The sequence below is a fragment of the Nothoprocta perdicaria genome, unplaced genomic scaffold (assembly GCF_003342845.1).
Source record: "Nothoprocta perdicaria isolate Ctin4 unplaced genomic scaffold, notPer1 scaffold_27, whole genome shotgun sequence".
In the NCBI taxonomy this organism is placed as follows: Eukaryota; Metazoa; Chordata; class Aves; order Tinamiformes; family Tinamidae; genus Nothoprocta; species Nothoprocta perdicaria.
The window spans coordinates 3,845,829-3,865,812 of record NW_020455499.1 but is presented as its reverse complement, the minus strand read 5'-3'; the positions used below and the strand labels follow the sequence as shown (position 1 = coordinate 3,865,812).

The following is a 19,984-nucleotide window of genomic DNA, read 5'->3' as shown; positions in this document are numbered from 1 at the left end:
AAAAAATAAAAAAAAAAAAAAAAAAAGCAATACTTATTTGGGGGATTTTTCTGCAGATATGTGGTGGGAAGGTATTTTTGTCTAATGAGTAACCAGGGAGCTGCTTCTCAATTATGCATGGAGCGGTCTGCCCGACTCCCTGCACTGTCTTCCCATTTGCTTTGTGTGTTCGCGGACAGGCRGGACGACCTGCATCGTCTGTGGTCCAGGCCTCGGGTGGGGACCTGTGGAAGTTCCTGGGCACGATCCTCTATCCTCTCCTGGCCGTGTGGAGATTTATTAGCAACTTCCTATTTACGGGCCCACCGCCCGCGCAGGCCGCAGCGAGAGCCGCCCATCAGCAGGAACACGCAGGTCCTCCAGGCTCCAGCAGCTCGGAGCAGAGCAGGTAACGCCGCGTGCTGAAGGTGCCTCTCTTTGGAGCTTCCCTGTGGGTCAAAGCCATGTTGCTGGTGGCTGCTACCTCAGCTGCGGCCCTGGCTGAGAAGCCTGGGGTTTTGCACGTGTGAGGAACCCAACTCCTTGCTCTTTGCTGCCATTTATAGCTACAGGAGAGGAGGAACATGGTTCAGCGCCCAGTTAGGAATAGGGGATTCAGCTACAGCTAAAAACGCAGCTTCACTCGAGCTGCTACCGTGTAGAAGATAAAAACTTCAAAATTAAATGGCCGGCTGTGACTGTGGGGTTGTGCAAGAAACTCAAGCAACTTTGGGTTTGGCTCTTAAGATTTCGCAGTGTCTGGGCAGGGGGGCCTGAACCAGCCTCGTGTCGCTGCAGGAGCAGCTGCTCCCTAGAGGCAGAATTCCCATGAGATTCTGGCAGTTTRTGCAACTCCTAAATGACAACTTCCCCTGAGACAAAGGCCCAAGAAAATGGTTAGTGGGGACCCGGGCAGGAAGGACGTGCCATTTATACAAGGGGAGCGACTGTAATAAATGCACTTGGTACTGAGAGAAACTGTCAGACTTCTCTGTCATTTGTACCCTAGGCAAGCAGTCAGGAAAAGAGTAATGGAAAAGCGGGGGGAAGACTTCAAAAAAGAAGGCAAAATCTATAGACTGAGGACTCAAGATGATGGAGAAGATGAAAATAATACATGGAATGGAAACTCTACACAACAAATGTAGTTTTAAGTAACTGCAATAACGGCTGTCTGGTGTTCTCTCTCTCTCTTTTTTCTTTTTTTTTTTTCCCCTTCTTACTTTATTTGATTTAAGTCAGCTGAAGTTTCTGGACATGCAAGGCTTATCTTACACTGACTGAACTACAAAACTCTTATTCCTGCAGGAGAGCATGGAATAAAGTTGCCTAAGTCAGAAGAATTGAGTGGGAGGGTAGCCAAGGCCGGTAGAAGCTCTAAGGAATTAAAGATTGAAAAGTCTCCCTTGGCTTTCATAATCATTATCCCTGTTACCATAGGAAGGCACTTTCTAATCTATAAATATTCTGCTRTGTAAACTAAAGGGCCATATATTAATATAAAGGTTGGGGTAGGCAATGACTTGTTAAGATGAGGGTTTCAGAAACACTATAAGTAGCAAATCCGATAACCTAATTTATGTTAAAYTTTTTTCTCGCTTCTGCAGCTGCAAGCAAAACCTTGTAGTTTTTAACTCCCCAAGCAGCACTCAATAAAAGGTTTTTCAGAAAACGGAACTGGCTTCTCTTGTAACTCCTGCAGAAGAGGCTCTGCGCCCCGAGGAAGGCTGCAGACTGAGGCCCAGCCACTGCAGCTAAGAATGGAGCCGAAAAGCCCTCTTGTTCCACTTTGCTGACTTCACTCAGGCCTAGCTTGAAATCTGGTAAAACGCCCGTCACGGTCTGGGTCTGCACTGTGCTGTAGGGAGAGCGACACTTGCCTGTCTCTCAGGAAATGGAAATGCTGGTAGGAAGGGGGATAATGACAATTTTCCCTCCTGGAAAGAGCTCGAACTCTCTTTCCCTCTCCTATCCCCTTATTGTGCATCTCACTTTAAACATGACTTATTCCTGGTGTTTGTGCTACTTCAGATTCCTATTTAAAAGCAGCTTTATTTAATAAGGTACCACAGGGTTCAATTGTAAAGGCATAGTGATGGGACAAATTTTTTTTGATTTTTAACAATTTATTTCATAATATACAAGTAAAAGAAATACTGTAAATACTGTTTAAATCAAATAAAGGATATAGCATCCACACCACGATGGAAAAAAGAGTTCCTCTGTACAGTAGCTATACTAGAGCAGTGTACTTTCCAGGCTCATTTTCACCTATACTAAGACAAACTTGTTTTAAGAGCACAAAGAAACTAGATCTTCACTGAGACTCTCAAAGGATTCTGATAATGAAGGAGAAGAATAGATGAAAGTTCAAATTCAGAAACTTTCTACATCATGAAACAAGCAAAGGTAAAACTAAGAAATCACATCAGTCATGTATGAGAACAGCTCAGTTAGTCAAGGTATTTTATATCTGTAGTTTGAAGTTGTTAAGCAAGCAACAGAAGGAGAGGAAGCCAGGTCTAAGATCTACTAAACTGCAGTAGCAGCAGCATTAACCTGTAGTGTTTTTCTTGGTGGCAGGTGCCACACAGTGTTGGTGTTTGCAAGGTTGAAGAGCACCTCTGTTCCCCACCTTCTAACAAGCAAAACAAAACTTACATTTTAGTGGTTTTCATGTGTTACCTTCCCGGGATCTTTTGAAGAGCTTTCTATAGAGAAAGGAGAAGAGAAGGAGCCCCAGGGCCGCGAGGGCCGCGAGGGCCAGGAGCACGTAGAGGGCCGCTTCAGCGTTGGGCGGCGCCAGCTCCAGCCCCAGGAAGCGGACGGCCCTGTGCAGCCCCGGGCTGGCCTGCGTTGGCGGCAGCGGCTCTGGGGGACACAAGAGCAGCAGGTCAGAGCTCAGCCCCTCGCAGCCGCTCGTGTGGACACGGGGGAGTCATTYGGAATAAAGGCACAACCGAGACTCGCAGTGGAGGCCCTGAGAGGCTGAGGGGCCAGTGACCCTYGCAGTCACCCCAAAAGCTTCCTAGGCTTATTAGGAAAAAAAGAATCAGTGAAGGTTATGTAATGAATAACACTTCAGAGAACGTAGTAGGCAAGAGGATTCCCCAAGGCTTTGGCAAAATACGGCGTCCTTAACTAGTAAGTGTACTATTTTAAACAAGTTTGGGGGTTACTGCGTTTCTGTGGTTCAGCAACACYGTAAGTACCGGAGCACGCGCTTGGGTTCACTTAACAGCGTTTGGGGACAGGCCCTTTGCTAGGCATGTTACTACACACAGCATTTTCAGCCTAGGCTGAGTGTGCCTAATTCCAGGGAACATGAGTGTCCAAAGGCCGCAGTCCCGGGAATCTTTGGGGCTTAGGGCTGCAGAGCTCACGCGCCCGCGGCTCCACATCACTTACCCRGCACCTCCGGCTCCAGGCAGGGGTGGGGCCTGCCGGGCTCGGGGAAGCCGTTGCACCGCACGAGCTGCGCGTAGAACTTGGTCGAGGCCTTGGGCAGCCGCGGCAGCGCCGGATCCGTGCGGTTCACGTGGTAGAGCCCAAACCTCTCGGCAAAGCCCACAGCCCACTCGAAGTTGTCCATGAGCGTCCAGGCTGCGTAGCCGCGCAGGTCCACGTCCTGGATCATGTAGGCTGCGCCCGGGGAGGCCACCGGAGCGGGCACAGGTTATCGCTGCGTTAACCCTGGCCTCCCCTCCTTCTCCTGCCCCGGCCTCCCCTCCTGTCCCGCGTTTTCCCCGCTCTGCTGCTTTGTGCACGTTCTGGGCACCTGCCCAGTTACCGCTACCGCTCAGCCAGGGAGCTTGGGCAGCCACGGCTGGACCCTGCTCAGCTTTGCGCTTAAGAAGTCAGAGGTTTTTGTTCATTAACATTTATAAAAAGAGAATAAAAGCGTTTGAAATGCAGGTAGCGTTTAAATGGATGCATATGTGGTGCTCACTGGTAAAAGGCAGCAAACAAGCACTTGGTGCCTTGGCTATCCATGAGCAGCTTGTGCTAAATCCCAAGTTCGCAGTAGCAGACATGGAATAAGCCAAGAGAGGTGGGAGCTGTGCAGCATCTCAGCTCCTCATCCCCTTCCCTCACCATCTGCTCCCCAGAGCCTTGGGTGAGCACACGGAAACGCAGCCTTACCTTTCAGTGCCTCATTAAGGTAACTCTTAAAGTAATTGATCCGCCAAGTATCGTTGAGGTCGACGTCTCCCCTTTCTGAAATCCCATTTTCGGTCACATAAATCGGAGACTTGTACTCGTCCCAAATCCACTTGAGGAGCTTTCCGAAGCCGGAGGGTGTCACGTGCAGCCAGAAAGAGCCCGAGCCCAGCCAGCTGCGGTCGGACACGGAGGCGACGCCCCTGCGGGGGGACACGGGCTGCTGAGCTCCGCAGAACCGCGCGTGGAATCACGGGCTGCCCCACGCAGCTACGGCTGAGCCGCTGCTGCTTGTTAGTTCACTGCAGCACAAGCCTGATGGGGCTTTGGGCTTTAAAACCACCTCCTCTTTTCAGCCTATAACCCCCAATGCAGCTACACTCCAAAGTGGTATGTGCTCCTACAAACAGGAGCGCTTCTGTCCCCCTCCATGGTGGGGCCTTAATTACCTCAGCAAGGTCCTACTGTTTAGCATTTGAAACTGGGGAGGGAAATTCAGAGCTAAACAAAAATCTTGAATTCTGTATATTTACACATGAAGTGATTCAGCTATTTAAATTAAGTTAAAAAATTAATGAGGGAACCAACCACTGCTCAACAGCAAATGGAGCAGTGTCCAGAAATGAGGAAGTCAGGTGTTTAACATTTCAAACTCCATTCTGACCATAAAATGTGATAAATACCACCTAAAACTGATACCACAGCATGAAGAGACTCAGAAGTGTTGGCTTTTAGAAGCTGCCTTTCTTTTTTTTGTGCTGTTGTAATCATTTGCTTTTCTAATCAGGTCTGTAAAAGGCCATCACTGCAGAAGTCACAGTTCCTGCCTGCGGATTTTCTCTAGTGTTGCCTACAACAGCTCAGTGTGTTTGTCGCGTGGTTTCCATCACCTTACRCTGCAAATGGGCTCCGGCTCCACGAGGACACATTTTCTTTGACCACGAATCTACATTCATGTCTTACCTATCAGAGTCGTAGGACGCAACAGCCGCAGGGTAGTTTAAATTGTAGACCAAGACGGTGGTATAATGATTGAGCCCAAAGAAGTCGTGGGTGCCTTTAATTCTCTGCTTCTCGCTTTCTGTAAATTCTGGCAGTCTGCAATGGAAAAGCACAAACTCCTCAAAACACATTTTTTTTTCAGGATTTCCCCTTCTGTTTCTATCCTYCCCCCATCAATCCTTTTACATAAGCTAAAGACATGGATGTTATCTACCAGTTACCTACRTCCTGTTTGATCTCAAAGGTGCATTTGAGTCAGAAATATTTTTGTCCTAAGAGCATCTGACAAAGCCAAAGAGCAATGTTCAGCCCTTTGAGCGCAGGTTTCTCCCCAGCTGCGGAATGCAAAGGGTTAAGCTCGCACAGAGCCTCCTCCCTGCTGCAGTTTGCTAAATAAAACATCAAGAGCTCTAAAAACCCAAAGGAAGGGGCAAGGAGGACAGGTAATAAACAGCACATGGAAAGCGCTGTTGAGTGAGAAGTAACCAAGCTCTCTGCTCCCAGGGCTCGCTCAGAAGCAGTGCACGTGAGGAGGAGACTCCATGATGAGGCTGTGTGGTGCCTCTGAGCAGGGATCAGGACAGGCCTGAAAAGGAATCATGACCCCTGGCAAGCACAGGAAAAGGAATGAAACAAACACGAGYGGCCATGGGGAGCTGCCCGCAGATCCCGCTGCGCCCGGGGCCCCGGCCCCTGCCCGGCTCGCGGAGCTCCCCGCGCTCCTGCTCGGAGCCCAGGAACAGGGGAACAAGCAGCAGCTACAGGAGCTCTTTTCCATGTGCAAGTGACAGGCCCTGCTTGTGAATGGGCCACCCCAGAGCCACCATGTCCCTTTGGGATCTGAGCCCTGCAACTGAAGCCCTACGTGCCACGATAGGGCAGGAAAGGGAGTCAGGGACATCAAGGATACCCTGGAGTGAGGGGTAAGTGCCCAGCTCTGTTTTAGCTGGAAGGAAAGGTCCCCTTGGGAATTTGGTCCATGGGTAACCGCTGTTTAAAGCACTCCCAATGCTGCTAGCGAGAGGGGGCTGCCCAGGGTTGGCAGAATTTATTCCCCAGAAGCTGGACRTGCTGGAGGGCACTTCTTAATCTAGCAGAAAAGCAAGTTGTAGGTAACACGTCAAATAGCTACACGCCTCTGTCCTTACCTCGACTTGCTCAGGCCTTGAGCCAAACTACGCTCCCGAATCCTCGTTTTCATCACTTCACTGTAATCGCCGTTTTTGAAAATAGGATGAGCAAACCAGCCTGCAAGGAACTAAACCAAGAAACGAGGAATAAACATTTGCTTTGACACGTGATTTAACTAGTTACTCTCCATGTGCTGCTTTATATCAGAATTCATAATGAATAACTCGCGGAGACAGGCAGACACCCGCCCGAGGGCAGCAAATTCGATGAGCTGGTGCAGGGAGAGGCCCGGGCATCCCAGCACACAGAGAAGGACCCGAGGAGCAGGGCACCTGCAGGTACCGCCTGGCAGCATCATGGTCCTCCTGCTTGTGGGGGTTCCTCGGCTCGGCCCAGTCCGAGTTGATGGTGATGGAGATTAATCCTTGCTGCTCCGCACGGTACTTGTCGTTGTAGACGTGCCAGGCTTCCGCGTGGGCCTTTATTAAGTTGTGCGCCACGATGTAGGGGGCTCGCCCCGGCCGAAGGGAGATACCTGCRGGGCAGGGAGAGCGATGGTACAGGCAGCAACGCGGGTGGGGGGCTCTGCCCCTGCCTCCCCCTTGCTGCCAAGGGGGTCTGTGTGGCGAAAGCAGTTGGTGCTTGTGCAGGTGGGTGCAAGAGGAGCCGGGGCCGTGAGGAGGAGCAGGAGGCACCTTCAGCACCCCCAGATCAGGAGCCCAATCCTCCTGTGCCCCGCGCAGCCCCGGGGCAGTGCCCGGCGCTCACCCGGGGCGGCCGTGCCCGTGCCGTGCCCATAGTATGCCACATTGTAGGGCTCGTTGATGGTTATCCAAAACTTCACTCTGTCTCCCAGTCTCTGGAAAAGCAGCTCGGCGTATTCCTTAAACCGCTCAACTATGGTGTCGTTCTCCCAGCCCCCGACGTTCTGCAGGGCCTGCGGGAGGTCCCAGTGATAAATTGTCACCTGCAGGGACAGAGAGGGAGAGGCGGCTCAGCCGGGGCAGCGGAACTGCTCATCCACGGATACAGACCCTGCTTCCATTTGCAGACCCGCTGTCCTGCGCCAGGCTCCAATTCTCAGGGATCACCACATTCTCAAGTAAAGCACCTCCTTGTCAGGGTCCCAGCTTCTGTAGGACATGGGGAAGTGACCGACCCTAGGGGCCTGCCTCACTGCGAAGGGCAAGCTCTCATCTTCAGTCTTACAAGCCCAAACCACAACACCCCTCTGACAGCAACACCTCAGCTCAGGCAGGAATTGCTGCACCTGCATCGACAGGTGAAATACAGCCCGCTAGAAGGACCGGCTTGTTTTGCTGCATCAGCCCAACCACTGCAGAGCACAACCATGGGGACACAGGTCTGCTCGGGCACAGACACGACCCACCTGGGAGGGTGGCCCAGGTGGCCAGGCTACCTCCCTTCCCTTCCGGGGACCTTGTGGCACTGGGCAGGGGCCTAAATGGAGCAGAAGAGGCTCTTTTCTTCCAGCCACCCCACCACATCATCTCAGTAACAGATACAGCAGCTACATAGTAAAGCTATGAACAAATAAACGAAACAGTCCTAGATAACAAACACACACATAGTTATCTATACGCTTATGCTTGCTTATCCTGCCTCTAAATAGGGCAGGGAGAAGTAATAGACAAATAAATATAAAAAATGACAAAATACAAAAAAAGGTAGACACATAAAAAGCAAAGGCCACAAGGAGAGCTTGTACAGGGCCAGGTCAGACTGTGCTGAGGGGACTGGGAGGYTGAGGCAGCTGTGAGATCCCTGCCTGTGGTTTGTGAAAAACCACTGGGATCAACAGGTTCCTGAGGGCATCAGATCATGGGGATCAGGCAGGGAAAACCCAAGAGCCAGGGTTTAATCTTTGACGTCAGGATAATCACAGAATCACAGAATGCTTAAGGTTGGAAGGGACCTCAGAGGTCATCTAGTCCAACCCCCCTGCTCACGCAGGGTCACCTACAGCACGTGGCACAGGGCTGCRTCCAAGCAGATTTTAAAGATCTCCAAGGAAGGAGACTCCACAACCCCTCTGGGCAGCCTGTTCCAAGGCTCTGTCACCCTCACTGTCAAGAAGTGTTTTCTTAAGTTCCTGTGGAACTTTTGGTGCCTCAGCTTGTGGCCATTTCCTCTAGTCCTGTCGCAGTCCACCACTGAAAAGAGGCCGGCTAACACCTAACTCCGGCACTGTGCCAGGTTTGGAGGCCATTTGYGCTGTTACCTGTGGCTTGATGTTGGCGGCCAGCAGGGCATCCACAAGCCGCTCGTAGTAGCTCAGTCCCGCTTCGTTGACGTAGCTGAGCGTCCCGTCCGGCAGCACGCGCGACCAGGAGATGGAAAAGCGATAGTGAGACACCCTGAGCTCCCTCAGCATGGCCACGTCCTCCTCGATCTTGTGGTAGCTGTCACAGGCTACGTCGCCGTTCTCATCGTTGCTGATTTTCAAGGGAGTATGAGCGTATTGATCCCAAATGCTAAGCCCTTTCCCATCTGCTCTCCACGCTCCCTCGATCTGTGATTACAGGGTGGTGGGGAAATGTTAGTAAACCCCCAGATTAGGACTTAAAAAAGAATTCAGCCTTATTAGGCTTCTTGGCACCATTGCCCAGCAATTTAATTTATCAATGTAATACTAGAAGCAATAAGATTTTTGCCTCATCAAATCACTAAGATCTCAAAACAAAACTTAGCAGCAAAGCCCAGAACGACAGGAGCTCGTTTGAGTTCAGCTCTTTCCTAACCTGATATGCTGCAGTTGCTACACTCCAAAAGAAGTTCTTTGGAAACTCCCCGTACAAAAAGCCATTTTCGGAGGACTCCGGGATACCGTTATCGCGGATGATGTCTGAGTAGTAGATGGCCGAGCGCTTTGGGGTTCTTGGTCTGTTGGGATTATCAAAATCAACCTGGTGCAATCCAAACCTCGGATCATACCCATTCAACCATTCAAAGTTATCCAGCAAAGACCAAGTGGCATATCCTCGCAGGTTAACACCGTCCAGCCTGCAAGCTGAAGCATAGATTTTAAGAGATATTAGACCATAAGCAGTGGAASAGCATCCGTGGTATCACACAGTGAGTGAATGACAAGCAGTTCATACGCAGACACTTCACACCTTCATAAAGCTGACAGTAAATAACTAAAGGGTAAATGGCCAAGGAAAAGAGTATAAAAAGAAACAGTATGTTTGCCTGGTGTTTGGACTACTTCARGATTGATACCAAGTGATTAAAAGCTACTCCTTAGTTGAAGGAATCAAGCAGAATTTGAGGGGGGAAGATGCACAGATACCCCCAGTATTCCAGAATAAAAACTGGTACCTTTCAGAGCTTCATCGATGTATGTTTTGTAGTAAAATATCCTGTTGGTGTCGTCAACATCTGACTTGGTCTTTATCCCTACCCCGTTCTCAGTGACGTAGATTGGGGGATTTCCATATTCCTCTTTGATCCAGTTCAGCAGCCTCCTCATTCCCCAGGCCACAGCCCGATGTTCAGCAACAGCCGAGGAAGGCCACGAGCTGTCAACCGACACTGCTATTTCCTGGTCATGCTCATAAGAGAACGGCGTCAGACGGGTTGTTGCATGAGTGACAATTTTGGCGGTGTAGGTGTTGAAACAGAAAACATCAGCCGTGCCCCTGATGTACTCGCGCTCCTCAGCTGTGAAAACGGGCAAGCGGGACGACGGCAGGTGCTGCAGCTCGCTCCTGTTCCCTACTTTCCATTTCATGACGTCAGGGTAGTCTCCCGTTTTGAAGATGGGGTGTGCAAACCACCCCAGCATGAACTGCAGGTACCGGTCTGCAGCCTCCACRTCCCTGCGGTCGCTCGGCGTCTTTGGCTCAGCCCACTCAGCATTGAGGCTCAGAGAGACAATTCCCCCCTGGCTCGCTCTGTATTTGCTGTCATATGTGTGGTAGACCCTGGCGTGAGCTTTCAGYAGGGTGTGTGCAACCCTGTAGGGAGCCTCACCGGGGTCGTTGACATTGGGTGGGAACTGCCCCGTGCCATAGCCGATCCAGGCGACAACGTGGGGCTCGTTGAACGTAAGCCAGAACTTCACCCTGTCCCCAAAGGTCTGGAAACAGAAGTCTGCAAAACTATCAAACAGCTCGATGAGAGAGCTGTTCTCCCAGCCACCGATGTCCTGCAGAGCTTGTGGCAGGTCCCAGTGATACAGCGTGACCACTGGAGTGATGTTGCTTGCAACCAATCCATTAATGAGACGGTTGTAGTAGTCAACACCATGGCTGTTTATTGAACTGTTTCTTCCCGTAGGGAAAATCCGAGGCCAAGACAAAGAGAAACGGTAGCTGTTCACCCCTAAGGCTCTCAGCATGTAAAGATCTTCCTCCACTTTGTTGTAGCTATCACAGGCTACGTCTCCATTATCATTGTTATTTATGTTGCCTGGGACATGGGTGAAAGTATCCCAAATGCTGGGGCCTTTGCCATCGGCATCCCAGCCTCCTTCTATCTGGTAGGCTGACGACGACGTGCCCCACATGAAGCCCTCTGGGAAGGTGCCATAGAAGTACATGTCCCTTTCAAACTTACTTTGTGATGAAAATTTCTCCCAAACAACCTTTGCCTTTGAGGGAACTTCTGATGCTGTTAAATTTGGCAATTTTGATGACACAGGTGGGTTAAATACCACAGAAGTAGAAAATGTGTTCAAGACTTTGGCTGGGAAACCATTATTTTCAATAACACTGGAGTAGAAAGAAGCAGATGCCTTGGGGGTCCTTGGTCTGTTGCTATCTTCAAAATTGACATGATGTAGCCCAAATTTTAGGCTGTACCCCATTGGGCCTTCAAAGCCATCAATCAATGATCGAGCAATGTATGACTGAACCTCAACTGCATCGAGCTTCACCGCTGTCACAGAAATAGGAAAAGACACTGTTACATATCTTAATAGTTTCTGGTACATTCAGAAACAGTACAGGTCCAAACAATTCAGTACAGGTACAAACAATAATAAATTATTATAAATATATAAATAAATATGTCCTTATAAATTCTCTCTTGAAATGGTACAGGGTGTTGTCAGTTAGATCCACCTATCTAATCAGGAAGAAAACAAGTTCCATCCTAATCTTCAAGACCTGCACAGGTAACAACTTTATAGCACTCAAATTATCTGGAAGCTGAAGTACAAGCAGGCTTCCAATAGAGAGACTGACCTCAGGTGCTGCCGTCTTTATCTGCCTATATGAAAATGCTATTTCCTCATCTAAATAGCATGAAAAAATCCCACATTTGGACACCAGATGGCCTCAAGTTTATAACATCACACTAGATATAGCAGAAGTGGTTGACTTCACATCACTACATAAATGGTGACGTTTTAAAGCCAACCGTTGTAGAAACGATAAAATAAGGAGTTGCCATCAGCAGGGGAAAAAAAAATCAACAAGAACAAAATATCCTCCCGTTTTCCATACCTTTTAGAGCCTCATTGATGTACAGACGTAAATAGTCCACTCGCAGAGTGTCATTAATGGCATCCCCTCCGTCTGCTGTCGGCATGCCATTGCCTGCTATGTAAATCGGGATCTTCGTCCCCGTGTATTCCTGGGACACGAACTTCAGCAGCCTTCTTAACCCCCAAGGGACCACATGGATGGAAGAGGAGGCAGTCTGTGGCCACGACGGATCTACGTGCAGTGAGAAGTTCCCAATGCTCTCGTAGGCTGGAGCGCAGGTGTTGTTAGTCCCTGCACTAACCAGGCGCGTCGTGTAATGTGAAAGAGCAAAGAAATCTGCAGTCCCCTTCACCCAGGACTTCTCCTCCTCAGTAAATACAGGCAGTTGGGCAACTGCTGTGGGGCACTGCTGGTTTACTTGCTGGATCTGAGCCTTCAGGATATCTGGGTAATCCCCATTAACAAATATAGGATGAGCAAACCAGCCAAGCATGAACTGCAGGTACCTCTCGGATGCTATCACGTCCTCAGGGTTGGTTGGAGTCTTGGGTTCAGCCCAGTCTGAATTCAGCACCAGCCCTACCTTTCCCTTCTGCAGAGAACGGTATCTGTCATTATACAGGTGCCAAACCTTGGCATGAGCCTTGAGAATTGTGTGAGCCACCTGGGGACAGAAAACAGGAAAGTATGTCACACACCTTTGCACAAGAACTCCTARAATTGAAATTACAGCTGTGTGGGAAGACTGGCTCCCTCTGAAACAAGAAACCCTAACAAGATAAATAACCATGGCCAGAAGTGCAGCGGGGAAACTGCTTTGAATTAAGCAGAGGAAGAAGCTGGCTATCACCACCAGCTTCTAGAAAGGAAAAATAAAGACATACTTCATTAACCACCTCATTTTATCTCAAGTACTACATATTCCAAAAACAAATCTCAGAGGCCACATGAGGCTTTAGCAGAGCTGAGGTACAGAACTGGCAGAGAACAACAACARGAGCTGTGGGATCCTAGCGATGGCCTCATCTCACCTTGTAAGATGCTACTCCTGGGTCGGTGATTCCTGGAGGATGCTCTCCGGTGCCATAGCCAGCGTAGCTGATAACCCAAGGCTCATGGAAAGTAATCCAGAACTTGACCTCATTCCCAAAGGTGGCAAAGCATAAGTCTGCATAGCGTACAAAAGCATCTATGATGCTTTCATTCTGCCAGCCACCAAGAACCTGCAGAGCTTGTGGGAGATCCCAGTGGAACAGAGTCACCATGGGCTCAATGTTAGAGTCTAGCAAGCTMTTAATTAACCGGTGATAATAAAACACGCTGTTGGAGTTGAGACTAGCGCTGATGCCAGAAGGGAAAAGTCTGGACCAGGATATAGAAAATTTATACAGCTGGGGCCGAAGACCCCTGAGCAGGTAGACATCATAGCTGCTTTTATAGTAGCTGTCACTCGCCACATCTGCTGTTTGATTCATGTAGACTTGGCCTTCATGCCCAAAGTGATCCCAAATGGTCTCTCCTTTGTCATCCTCTGCCCAACCTCCTTCAATGTTAAAGGCACCTGTGGATGTGCCCCAGAGGAAACCAGTTGGGAAAACATCCTGCAGAAAAGAATCCCTCTCCAACTCAGGCTGGTTAGCAAACATCTCCCAGACGGTTTGATAGGAGGACTGGGGGGCAAGAACAGCAGCTAGCTTCTTCCTTGGAGTATTTGTTATGCTGGAAGCAGAAGAATAAAAAGTTATTAAAATTTCTGAGGCAGATGAAAGGGTTGTTTGCCTTGCATTCAGCTCTGCATGCTAYGCAGGCTATAGCTCTTTCATCATTGCATCAATCCAACCTATTGTCATTCAGCTGGCAAATGAAGCAAAGTGTTAAATACAGAGGTGCTTAAGACCTACAGATCTGAAGCATTTTTTGCAGGTAGTTTTGCATAACACATTACACCTAAATCAAAGATGCAAAAAACAATCCTTGCAGTATGTAGCTATTTCACATAATTAAATTGTTGTATGGGTTTCTACTGGATAAACTAAAACGTAACTGTTAGTAAGGGCTTGAAGGTGCAATCTGGGTGACTAAGGGTGAGCGTGTGGAAGAGGATTACATGAGATGCTTACCTCTAATAGGGACCAGACTTAGCAGGCCGCTCCAGGCCTTTCAGAGACTAGGAGCAGATTTTTCAACTAAAAATCTTGTGTCTGTCTAACACACTTGTTTTTCATAACACCACCTTCTTATAGTATCTGATTTAAGGGAGAGAAAAAAAACAAACGTACCTTGGGGCGTGATTCGATGAGAAGCTCAAGAATTCATTAATGTCATACCCAATTGTACGTGGTTTTTCTTTATTAATGGCTAAAAAAAAAAAAAGAAACCAGAAGCGATGAACTCGGTCACAACTTAGACGCCACATACCAGGTGACACTAGTTATGCCCACAATACCTTTTGATTTCTTTTCCTCCATAAACAATGCCCAGTTTTCCTCAAGTTCAATTCACTGTAGTTTTATTATGCACTTGCATTTTCTCATAAAAAATAAATGAAAAAGGCTACAAAGAAACCACATACTGTCTAGACTGAAAACTTTGAGTCTCCTCTGTAATTTCCCATTCAGGCCTATCTAAAAAAACCCTCCTCTTTCCTGAAACATTTTACTTACCTCTGATAATTAAAGGCAATGGCATGAGTGCCTTCTCTTCTATGGAAGCACAATTAATGAACTTCACACTAAAAAGCAAAACCTCTGTGTCCTTCCAGATATTCTACAAAATCAAAAGTCAAACAATCAAAAGTTGTAGGAAATAAGTACAGATCAGCTAGTAAAAACATGCTCTTGGCATTTGTTCCTTTTAACACAGAACATGAAATATCTAGAAAAATCAGAGCATCAGAGAAAGTTCTTTGAATCTTGATTCATAAATCAAGGCAAGCATTAAATATCATCAATTATTTACCTCTTATCCCACAAAAAAGCCCCATGCAAATCAAAACATACATCCTGAAAAAATTTGGTGTTTAACTTTTCATTGAGAAGGCACAGGGAAGCATATTTTTTCATTAAGTTTACTTGTTTAGAATCAGATGCCGTATATGTTTGACCCACTTCAGATTTTTGGAGTAAATACACCATGCTGGGACCTTAAAGAGAKCAAGCCTACTGGAAGACTCCTTGATCTGCCATTCAGTTGCTGGGTGACTCTTATCACACCCATTTTAACAATGCAATTCAGGTTTTAATACCTCACAGGTTTTAATATCAGTACGAGCCTATAACAGTGTGGCCACTGCCATGTGGTGCTATCCTTCTGCAAACTTGTCCTTGTTAATATTGCTAGCACTGCCTCTGCTGACATGGAGTTGAAACGTACTGYAGTGCAGTTGCAGAACCAGCTCTAGAACATAAGAGCATCTTCTGATATAGAACTACCAGCCTAACAGCTTATCAAACACTTAGGAGAGAGCAATTCAAAGTCCCGGGCAGCAGAATTATGCCATTCCCGTTATTTCCTGCATGGGTGAACACCAGCTGATCATTTTCAGTACTTTCAGACACTGTTTTTAAGTCAGAAAAACATCAAGCAGCATGCAGCTGTTTCCTGAGCTCTCACAGCAAACCAGCACCGCTTTGAAACGCTTCACAGAACACAAGAGTTCCCCTTCTGTTTATGGTCTGTTTTCCACCTCTGCAATTCTATCAATCTTCACCATTTTTCTATTCCTTAGTGGTTTTCCAAAGATGATATGTAGGGAGTTTTCACTTCTTGCTCTTCATTTCTGGCCTGTCAACCACTCTCCTCTTTATAGGGAGTAACTATCCTGTTATCAATACACAGGAGAGGCAGATAAGTCAAAGCCTTACGAAGTCCCTTCTGGCTGTACTTCTCTTTGCTTTATGGCTCTGAGCAAGGCTCACAGCCTCTGTGCTCATCACTGCAGAAACAAGGATCATGTAAGGCCTAGGTTCCTCCAGAAGATACCCAAGAGATAGAAAACCGTGATTTTATTTTTGATTCATAATGTGAGAATTACTATAACAGGCCTCATTTGCAAAGTAAGTTGTTACAGATGTTTTCTGAAGTTCAATAGAACTATCACAGCAATGATGGTTTTATCTCATCTGTTCTGCTCCTGATATTTCATTTTAGGAAYATACAGCTCCACTTTAGGAGCACTTGAAATGGAGTGCTTAGATGTGTATATCTTTATCATACATAGCACATTAAAGCATTTTCCCTTTTTAGAAAAATCTCAATAAAGTAATTTAAAAGTATTAAAGACATAGTTTTCCCTTCGGCTAGATGGGTACAAATTCCAGACATATTTGGAGCTGTATAAACTGAAAGCAAATTGGAACTTCATCAGTCTGGAGCACTATAGAAATGCAATGTTCATTTTCCATTAACATTGTACCCAAAGTTACCTGGAATTCACCCAACTTCACGTAGAAATCACTTTCATTTCCACAATTGTAATGCACATTGAGAGACAGGAAGTCTAATGAATCCTGGAAACATCAAAATAAAAAAAAATAATCCTGGAGGCTTTTTTTTTTTATGTATTATGTTAACAACATATAAAATAGTTGACATGGTTAAATATAGTTAAGTTTTTCAAATAGGAAGTCACATGGCTATAAGGGAGGCCTGAACAATACAGTGTGTATGAGCTGGATACTGCCTGGGGAGATTTTTCTTAGTCTCTCTTTCCAAACAATGCAAGATCTTAGAAGCATTAGCACAAATTGTAAGTGTACTTTATGCATTTAATATTCATTATTTACAACTGCACCTTAAATTAATAAGACTGAGGGAATCAATGATTAATCAAGCAGAGAAACCTTTGCAACTAACAATGAGGTTCAGTGAGGCCTTATAAATAAGAGTTTGGGGAAAGTCCACTTCAGAAATCTTTGATCTTGTGATCAGTTGAGCTTGATCACTTGATCCTGTACATAAAAAAAATACTAACCTAATGAAATTATTTTGGAAGCCATTTCTATTAAAGCGTTACCTGAAGAGAAACTGATAGCAACTGTAATGAAGCGACATCCAAGGTATGATCCAAATCTAAAGCAATGGACATTTTTCCACCTTGAAAGAAAGGGGAAGCCTATTAGTGTATTAAGAACAAATGAAAGAAAGACTGTAATTCATTTTGGTTATTTTAAAATCAGCTGGAAATTTTTGAAGATGTTAATCATCAGAAACAGTSCCCTAAGTAGCAAGTCAGAGAACACTCACTGTGATTTTAAAGGGGAGTTGAAGAAAGTAGAACTCCAACAGCAGAGTTCAGGAATTGCTGTTCAAGGAATTTCTTCCTCAGTCTTAAGATTTTTAAGTTATCATTTATGAGCAGCAATGATAACTTGCTGCTTGCAAGGAGGATCCAAAAGCAACTATCCAGTGGGTTCTCTTCTATATTATGCTTATAAACAAGATCTTTCTTTTTCATGACTTCTCCTATAATAGTTTGCTTTAAAATTAGTTGTGACCAAATGATTTTTAAGAAAAGCACACAAAAGGCCAAAATGTTACATATTTCTCCTCAAGCAGCTTGGCTACGTTTCACGTGAAATGTAATTATCAGCAAGTTATAAACAATTATCGAAATGATCAATGTGAAGGAGTCTACTATTAAAACATTTCTGTGCATCTTGGAGGGATGACAGAGGGTATATCAGGGCTAGGGCACACGCACACAGAACTGCCACGTATCCCACCCCAAATTCCTTGTGAGCGGGTGCTTCGTGCACAGCGCCCTTTACCTGCCGGCGCGTGCCCGTGGCGGTAGATGCGGTAAGCGCTCCGGTGAGCGGCGGCCAGGGCCTGCGCGCGCTCCCGCCGCCTGCGCCACGGCAGGCTGGCCAGCACCTCCGGCACGTCGCTGAAGGAGAGCCACGCGCCGGCCAGGCCGCCGAAGGTGCGGAAGCTGAACTCGGCGTACTCGGCAAAGAGGCCGGCAAAGGCGGCGGGCGGCCCGCGCGCCACGCGCGCCAGCACCGTGCCCGGCACCCGCCGCCGGTGCAGCACCAGCAGCGGGCGCAGGCCGGCTGCGGCCAGCGCCGTCAGCAGCTCCCGGTAGCGCCGCACTTGAGCTTCGGCCGGCTGCCTGGAGTCTCCCTTCGGCAGGAGGCAGCCCCACGGCAGGAAGACTTTGTAGTGCGTCGYGCCAGCCTCGCGGAGCTGGGACAGGTATCGGGGTAGGTCGGGAGGCAGAGGATCCTGTTGGCAGGGGTCGCTGTGGGCTTCACCTCCGACRGGGGTCTGAGCTTCCTCAGGCAGGACTCGCTTCTGTAGATGCAAACTGCCTTCTAGCTCCCAGGGTCCGGCAATGGAAATAAGATCCTGAGTTAATCCTCTGTGTATCACGAAACCGGGAAAGGCTAACAAGACAAGGAAGATCATCTTATTTACCAGCCCCATCTCTGGCCCTGCTTCAGAATTATTTCATATTATTTATACTATAGGAGAATTAATATTTAACTTAAACTATCGATTACACAAAGAAGCGTTCACAGAACAAGCTGGCACAAGAGTGATAATCTATGAGGACTTTATTTATATTACTTTATTTATCCAAAGCAATAAAGTAAAAACACTCTCAACCAATCAGTTGGAAAAAGGTCACAGGAAACACAGATTAATATTTCCTAGATGCTCAGGTTGCCCTTTACACTTGGGCGTAGTCATTTGGTAGCACGGCCTGCATTTTAGAGGACGTTATGATGAAAATCAGACCATGCTTTTCATCTCCTCCTCATGGCTTTTTAAGAAAAATCCCAGCACGCAAAAGAATCCACCAGGAGTAGTTACCCTCACTGGTAGGTCTGGGCATCTCCATGACTCAGGGCAGGCTTCCAGGAAGGAGCTGGGCTTGTGCTTTGAAGCTTCGTGCTTCAAGGAGACATGTGATGTGGCATCCTACCTAGTGGAAGGAAAAGTGGTTGGTTTCTAAATTCAGGAACCAGCAACAATGTATGTGTTCCGTGGAGTTATCCCCRAACTCAATAACCTCCAGGAGGCTGAACAGTATAATTTACTGCTTTCCATAGGCCTCCTTCCTCTACCCTGAGAGCACATGCACAGCAAATACACAGATCACCCACTCAGTTCACACAGGTCACCGGAGCTGCACAAGGAGGAGAAAATCCTACTTTGCTACATTCAAATACAGCAGAACAGAAGAGCTGAGTACATTTGCTGAACCCGCTCTCTACGTTGCCTTAATATACATGTTTAAATTAAYTATTTCCTTTAACAACCAGGTGTTGTCCGAAACATAGCCAGAAGCAGTTAGTTAATTTACTGCTCTATCAAACAACATCATCTTTATTATTTATGCTACAGTAGAAACTGTCACTGAACTCAGGATAGCCAATGTTTTGCTTATACAGGGATTGTAATTTAAACACTTCAATTCAAGAAGCACTTTTTTTTTTCCTCTTTTCCTCCCTAAAAAAGCCTTAAAAATCTACTGAAATTCTGTGCTTGCTGTTTCCAACACCTAGCCAAGAACTCTTTTTCTTTCCCCAGATAGATGTAACAAATACTTAAATAGGAAATACACAGCACCGCCTGCTGCTTATTTTTCAGTAGAGCAATGTTAACTCCATCAAAAACTGAATGCAATCCTTTCCACCCAGGAAAGTATATTATACCGGTGGGAAAGAAGAAGCAAAATTATTTTATTTTTCCATGTGAAAAGTGTTCATTGTTTAAGATTCAGGGGGCAGAAGTCCACACCTAATTACAAACATCTTTCTGCACTTATTTCAAAAGCAAATTATGAATAATATAGAATACAACTATTTTTTTGCAGATAGATGGTCATTTTTAACCAGACACAGTGTTTGCCAGGATGCAGCTAATAAAAGGAATCATGGAGAAACGCTACTGCAGCTACAAGTTAGTACCCATTGATTCAACAGTGCTGGTGACAAGTAGTTTTTTCTTCCCCAATCCACAAATGTAATAGCTACCTGCCATGATATACTTAGCCAGACTGAGGCATATTTATATATAATGTAGGATTCCCTCTACACAGCCAATGGAGAGAAGCAGGAACTCTCATTAGATGTACTGCTTAGCCCTCTAGAAGGACCTACCTCTCTTTACCAAATTCATAAAGGATCTAAGCTCCGAACTAGAAATCTAAAGGAAGATTGCACCACTACTTCCCTGGGTCTCCATTTCATGCTACTTTTGCTGGGCACAATAGGATCTTTTCTTTATCACTTTAAGGTCTTAGTCTCCAG

General features: G+C 46.8%; 2 protein-coding genes across 2 annotated transcripts in view; one reads left to right on the top strand and one right to left on the bottom strand.

The window, feature by feature from the left end:
* The window catches only part of UBXN4 (UBX domain protein 4), an 8,858-nt gene extending 6,919 nt beyond the window's left edge, over window positions 1-1,939 (top strand). Inside the window, exons 11-12 of the mRNA XM_026040853.1 lie at window positions 180-388; window positions 989-1,939. Of these exons, the coding sequence (XP_025896638.1) occupies window positions 180-388; window positions 989-1,127 (348 nt within the window). The 3' untranslated portion in view covers window positions 1,128-1,939. The remainder of the gene's footprint in view (window positions 1-179; window positions 389-988) is intronic.
* A 655-nt stretch (window positions 1,940-2,594) lies between these two features.
* LCT (lactase) lies at window positions 2,595-18,152 on the bottom strand. The gene is made up of 17 exons (XM_026040860.1): window positions 17,495-18,152; window positions 16,741-16,820; window positions 16,151-16,234; window positions 14,390-14,492; window positions 14,006-14,084; window positions 12,758-13,445; window positions 11,745-12,390; window positions 9,616-11,175; window positions 9,036-9,304; window positions 8,516-8,806; window positions 7,042-7,240; window positions 6,606-6,808; window positions 6,291-6,400; window positions 5,104-5,238; window positions 4,123-4,343; window positions 3,395-3,621; window positions 2,595-2,848 (listed from the first exon to the last, which is right to left on the bottom strand). The coding sequence occupies exons 1-17, from the start codon at window positions 18,150-18,152 to the stop codon at window positions 2,654-2,656; spliced, it is 5,748 nt and encodes a 1,915-aa protein (XP_025896645.1). The 3' UTR covers window positions 2,595-2,653.
* Between the last annotated feature and the right edge of the window lie 1,832 nt (window positions 18,153-19,984).